At 30.6% G+C, this 6,769-nt stretch overlaps 1 protein-coding gene across 3 annotated transcripts; it reads left to right on the forward strand.

Moving 5' to 3' along the window:
• Positions 1 to 1,283: 1,283 nt before the first annotated feature.
• LOC100247208 (zinc finger CCCH domain-containing protein 48) lies at positions 1,284 to 4,970 on the forward strand. Of its 3 annotated transcripts, XM_010660624.3 has the most exons (9): positions 1,291 to 1,388; positions 2,004 to 2,566; positions 2,658 to 2,843; positions 2,941 to 3,045; positions 3,239 to 3,385; positions 3,783 to 3,902; positions 3,988 to 4,047; positions 4,474 to 4,571; positions 4,675 to 4,970. In XM_010660624.3, the coding sequence occupies exons 2-9, from the start codon at positions 2,006 to 2,008 to the stop codon at positions 4,826 to 4,828; spliced, it is 1,431 nt and encodes a 476-aa protein (XP_010658926.1). In that variant the 5' UTR covers positions 1,291 to 1,388; positions 2,004 to 2,005; the 3' UTR covers positions 4,829 to 4,970. The 3 variants fall into 3 exon arrangements, with proteins under 3 accessions (XP_010658927.1, XP_002271096.2, XP_010658926.1); XM_002271060.4 differs by having other exon boundaries at positions 1,285 to 2,566; XM_010660625.3 differs by lacking the exon at positions 4,474 to 4,571 and having other exon boundaries at positions 1,284 to 2,566.
• Positions 4,971 to 6,769: the final 1,799 nt, after the last annotated feature.

A 6,769-nucleotide genomic window follows, 5' to 3' on the forward strand; every position in this document is an offset into this window, starting at 1 on the left:
AATTAAATAATTGTAAAATATATAAGTTTTTAACTAATTTTAATCAAGTTTGATTTTTTTTTTTTTGTATTCTAGGTAATAAAAAAGTATGAAAAAAAATCACGTTCCATAATATTTATGTATTTTTTCATAAAACTAAATAATTAAAATAAAGGAAGAATTATGTTTTGGGGTAGATGAGCCCTCAAATTAACAAAAGGTCCATATAACTTTTTAAATTGAGTTAAAGATGTGAAATAGTAACGGACAAATGTACCCTTTAAGAACATATATAAAATATTTTATAAAATTAAGTTAAATAATTTTTTTTCAATAATTTTTTTTTCAAAAATATTAAATTAAATAATTTTTTTTCAAAAATATTAAATTAATTTTTTTTCAAAAATATTAAATTAAATTAAAGTATTTAAAAAAAATATTGAATTAAATATTTTTTTAAATATTAAATTAAATAAATTTATTTTTAAAAAATATTAAATTAAATAAATTTATTTTAAAAAAATATTAGATTAAATAAATTTATTTTTAAAAAATATTAAATTAAATAAATTTATTTTAAAAAAATATTAAATTAAATAAAAGTATTTTAAAAAATATTAAATTACATAAAAGTATTTTTTTAAAATATTAAATTAAATAAAAAATATTAAATTAAATAAAAATATTTTTCAAAAATATTAATTTTTTCTCAAAATCAACAAAGGGTATTTTTGGAAATACTAAAGAATGATATCCTTCAACTCAATTTCCATACTTTCATTGGGTCTTGGGCTCAATTTGAAGAATTACATGGACCTTTTGTTAATTTGGGGACCTATCTACCCCAAAACATAATTCTCCCTAAAATAAAAGGAAAGAAAAAAAAAAGGAAATTTACTCGATATTAGTTATTGGCTTGTTGTAGGGCAATTAACACCTGAGACTTGGGAAGTCCCGTAGAGACTCCTAAGGGCTAGGGCAATGAGCACCTTGAGGCTTGGGGAGTCCCCATAGAGACTCCTAAGGGCTTAGTAATGCAAGGTTTCTTGATAATTAAAAAAAGAAAGATTTATAATTAATAAATTATTTTTACATAATTTTTGAAATTTATTTAAATTATTTTCTTTCTTCTATATAAAAATTTAAAAATACATAAGTTTTTAATTAATTTTAATCATATTTGATTTTATCCTATATTTTTAATAATAAACAAGATATGGAAATATAATTTTCTTTTATATTTTTTTTCCTTTTCTTGATATTTTTCAAAAACAAAATATAAGCCCGTTCGGGGCACCGAGAAAGGAAACGTATAAATAGGGGCAGAGAGCAGAGTAATGAACTGCAACAGTCTCTGGCTCTCTCGCTACATATCTCTCAGGGATTTCCACATTAAGCAATTCCTCAAGGTTTGATTCATCTCTCGATCGTCGTCCTCCGACTTTTACGTCTTCTCGTTCCCATCTTCTTTTTGGAATTGAAGTGATTTTTGGGATTAAGGGTTCCTTCCTGATCAAGTGATTTTTGGAATTGAAGAACCCAGGAATTGGTTTTGGTTAATTGGATCCCAGAATTGGTTTCTGTTATAATGGTGTTCAAGATCATATCTGTAGCTTTTCTTTTCAATTATTATTTCCAGATCATTGCAGGTTTAGGCCTTCCGATTCATGTGCAAGACCCTCCTTTTAGGGTTCTTTATTTGTATCGAGGATTTTCGTTAAAGAGACCTTTGGGAATTGAACGTTTTGATTGGTGTTCAAGATTCAATTATTTGATTGCAGCGCTCTGGTTTGACTGTCTGATTTGTGATTGAATCCGCTGTGTTTGATCTCTACTTCTTTTTAGGGTTAAGTTACGGTTCCATTAAGTTGTTAAAGAGCCATTTGGAACTGAAGGATTATATAATTTCAGATTTTGAGACCCTTGATTCATTGATTGGTGTTTATTTTAATGGAAGCTTTTGGAAGGGTTTTCCCCTTGAATCAGAGGATGATTTATTCGCCTTTATTTTATGTTACATATAGCGATGGATGTCAAAAGGGTTCAATACAGAACTCCAATAACAGGAGGAGGACGAGGACGAGGATATGGGAAGAAAGGTGCTGTTTGCAAGTATTGGCTTCAAGGGAGGTGCAACAGAAACCCCTGTAAGTTTGTGCATGGGGAAGTGCCAAAGTCTATCAACTATATGTATCAACGGACTATGCATGCCCATCATCAAACATCAAAGCAGCCGTCTCATGGAGGCAGGCCTAATTCTAAGAGGTCATCTGTCGGAACTACAAATAAAGGAGATGGAACCCTGACCAAGAACCCTGACCATGAACCTAAGCAATCATCCTCCTTAACAAGTCAAGAAGATGGAACAGAGGAAAATGGAACTGCAAAGCATTCTCATGGAAATTCTGATCCTGAGCATCAAGATTCGTCTTTCCTAACAAGTAGAGGAGACGCAATTTCCCAGAAAGATACCCAGCAAAGTTTGATACTGGACACCTGCAATGATGGAGATAAGTGCCAATGTTTGAATTCATGGTTCATGGGAGAAGGGGTTTCAATGTTAGCCCAGCTTGAAGGGCATAAGAAGGTATTTGTTTGTCGTGGTCACTGATGTTTTTTTTTTTTCCAATATATTTTTTTATCAGTGGTCTTTTTGGGAACTTAGTTTTTGTTGTCAGGCTGTTACTGGGATTGCACTTCCATTAGGCTCAGACAAGCTTTACACTGGAAGTGGAGATGGAGTTGCTCGGGTTTGGGACTGCCATACTGGTCAGTTTGTTGATGGGCTCGATCTTGGTAGTGAAATTGGATGTTTAATTAGCGATGACTCATGGATATTTGTTGGAATGAGGAACCTTGTCAAGGTAAGTTGCAAGCATGGTTTATTCCTGTTCTTTTTCACAGTTTAGTTTGAGTACAATGTGGTATGTTCAATTGTGTTTGTGTCGGTGATTCTTGTAGGCCTGGAACATTCAGACTGCAACTGAATACAGTCTCGATGGACCAGTTGGGCAAGTTTATGCCTTGGAGACGACGGGTATAGATATGCTTTTTGCTGGCATGCAGGTAACTAGCTACTTTGCCAACTGACTTGATTTTATTTTCTGATTAGTATTTACCTCTTCTATTCAAATTTATGTGGTCATGTGCTGCATCCCAACATTGTTTTCTCTGCCTTCTACATGATCATCTTATTCTCTTTATATTTGTCTAAAACAAAACACTTGCTTCTTGTTCTCAATTTTCCCTTTTTTTGTAGGATGGGGGCATATTGGTATGGAAATACAATCCTGAAACCAACTCATTTCAACTCATTACAAACTTGAAAGGTCACACTTGTGATGTGATTTCACTAAAAGTGGGACGGCAGTCTCTGTATTCTGGGTCAAAGGACAATACAATACGAGTAAGTTAGTGTGATCAAGTTCTCTTCCTTGTTATATCCTTTGTTTGTGAGTAGTAGTTTGAACAGACTGTCAACTTGACTGCTGCTGATTAAGGTGGGAAAATTTTATTATTCATATGATATTTGCTATGTAAACTCTATTTCGATCTTATTCCTATACGAAGCTTATAGAATGCAAGCATAGTAGCTTATTGGTGTTTTTAACCCTGAATGACTGAAATTACTAAATTATATTCTAGATCCAAATATTTTGATTCCCAATAGTTAGGAGCTATTTTGCAGAACATCTTGCTTATGTTGTTTTACTTAATTGCTTTATTGTTCAATTTCTGTATGTTCTATTATTTCCTGGTGTGTGAAGGATCATTTAGTTTTTTTTTTTTTTTTTGCCTCCCAGAAGTGGGACCTTGACACATTGCAGTGTGCTCAGACACTAACCGGCCATAGTGCAGCCGTAATGTCTCTTCTTTGCTGGGAAAATTGTTTATTGTCTTGTTCATTGGACCAAACAATTAAGGTTTGTTTATTTTTTAGTTGTATAATTTTTACAGGCAGCAAAACTATCATCTGTGCTTTATATTCTTACTCTGTCTGTTATGCAGGCTTGGGCTTATACTAAAGATGGTTGCTTGGAAGTTATCCATACGCATAATGAAGAACATGTATGTATTTTATATAGCTCCTTGTAGGTATATTTTTGTGCACATTTCGTTTTTCTTCTTTAAGTAGGCCTTACTCATGGGAATGGTACCTTGTAATCTCATTATGTCTATGCAAGAGAACATAGTCATAGGTTAGGCACCAACCACACTTCAACAAATATTGGAACCTTAGACCTTTCAAGAGCAGGGTCCTGAGCCTGAGAAACATTTAGAGTGTGTTTGACTGATTCTGAGAAGTGTTTTTAGTCTTTCTAACACTTGAAAGTTTTTATTTTTCAAGTATTAGAAATGTTAGAAACACTTCTTAAAATCACTGTCAAACATACTCTTAGTCTAGAAAGGCCAGTGGAGCTGCTGATATTTAAATGTTTGGATGTCATGTGTTACCATGGTGGGCTAATTGTTAATAAAATTTGCTTGTTATAGGGTGTCCTTGCACTGTTTGGAATGCATGATGCAGACAATAAACCAATATTGTTTTGCTCTTGCAATGATAATTCTGTCCACTTATATGAATTACCAGGGTTAGTATTGACTATTGTTTTCTACATTCTGATTCATCATGTTTAGTAACAGAACTTTGGTTGAGCTTGTTACTCAGTTAATCATATATATTTATTGGTGTAGCTTTACTGAGAGGGGCAAGATATTTGCAAAACAAGGAGTTCGGGCGATTGAGTCAGGTCCGGGGGGTCTTTTCTTCACTGGTGATGGAGCTGGAGGGGTTGCTTTGTGGAAATGGCTTCACAAGCAGATTGCAGAGGCTGACTGCACAGAATAGTCAAGCCGTATACAGTCAATTAGAGTTTGTAGCAATGCAATGATTAAGTGGAGTTACATTTATTATTACAATTGTAGGAATCAAACAAATTGTAATCATCATTCATTCAATGAAAAAACATTTTTGTTATTGGTGGTTACCACATCTCCTTTGTTTTGGGTTTATATGATTGCATTTTTTGTTTTCTATCTTCTGTTGAGTGATGAAGTTTGATTCAACTAAGCTGCTCTCCATCAACTCTCCTGTTAAACACTTACAAATAAGCAACTTTGCTCCTTCAAAATTCATATTTACACCATGATAATAGAGAAGATCCTATGTGAAAATGGTGGACCTGCCTGCATTACAAGGCTTCAATGGAGACTCATGAAGTAGTGGATTTGCCTGCATTACAAGGTTTCAATGGAGACTCTTTATCATTTACTGATTTTTTAATCTACAATAATTTACAATTAAGCAACGCCATTATGTGTAGTGACATGACATCTACTATGCCTATCAACCAACCCCATTATTGCTATTACATACCTTTCTTATAGGTTATGTTTGATTTCGGAAAAGTACTAAGGAAAGAGAAAAAATGTTATAGACAATTGTTTTCTTGTATTTGGTTTTATGGTGAAAAAAATATAAAAGAAAATCAAATATAATTAAAATTTGTCAAAAATTTATATATTTTTAAATTATTTAATTTTTATATAATAGAAGAAAATAAGTAAAATGAGTTAGAAGAAACATGTAAAAATAATTTATTGAGTTTAAACCTATTTTTTTCTTTCCTCCTACTTTTCCTCTCTATTTTCTTTCTCTCACATTTTCCCTCAAATTTAATGAGAACCAAACATAACCTTAACTTCTAGATTATATTATTTAATCTAAGAAAAGTCAAGTGTAAAAAGAGGAAACATATTAACTTTACATTTGATTTTTTTATAAAGAAAATATTTTTTATATATTAAAGGGGAAAAAATTATGATATACCAAAAAAATATTTTTTTTATATATTAAAGGAGAAAAAAATTACAATATATACTATGCATAAAAGTAATATTTATCTCTCAATAAAAAAATAATTTATATCACCCACTTATTTTATTCTCAAAAATTTCTATCAAATATAAGAATAAGATTTCTAAAATCTTGTCTACGTTCTTAGTTATCCTGCATACCAAACATGGTCAATTTCTTTAAATTGGCTTAATTAATTTAATTTTTTTTCTATTTTGTAAAATCGTGTTGACAGTTTCCAATGAATACCATCCTAAATCTAAAAAGAAAGAGAGAAAAGATTAATTTTTTTAGTTAATAACATTATAATATTGTAGTGTTTTTCTAAAAATATGCTACCTTGAAGTCTAATAATAATAATAATAATAGTAATAATAATAAGTAAATGTGGCTAAATTTAAAATTTTAAATAAAGCATAAAGAAAATGATTTTTAGTTAAATTTTTTTTTTCAAGTGAGAAGATTATTTCAAAATAGGTTGATTCAGTTTCAATTTCATCTCTACTCTCATAATTGTTATATCTCAAGGTATCACTCATTTTCTTCTTGATTGAAATTTAAGAAAAGATCAAGATCAAACTTGGTTTTGACTCCAAGTATGCTCTGTAAAGTAGTTCGAAAGAGGATTGTGGATTTGACTTAAATAAATCGTTGTACTCAATTGATTTTCTTCATCATTGATGGTTTTAATTACTTGTAAGCTCGTAATTTTTATTTCCTTGGAGATTTTTCATGTTAAATATTTGTATCATTATCCCTTTATTTCAATATCTTCTTTTCATTTTTTTTATATCTTAATTTAAGAAAATTTCATTATTTCAATGTGTTGTTGATTGAAAAAATGAGCTAAAATATGATTATTTAATCTTTTAAAATAGTATGAAATAACTTTTTATTTAGTTTTAATTTTAATGGATACTCGAAAATGTGTTT

Source organism: Vitis vinifera, chromosome 13 (genome assembly GCF_030704535.1).
Source record: "Vitis vinifera cultivar Pinot Noir 40024 chromosome 13, ASM3070453v1".
NCBI classification, from domain to species: domain Eukaryota; kingdom Viridiplantae; phylum Streptophyta; class Magnoliopsida; order Vitales; family Vitaceae; genus Vitis; species Vitis vinifera.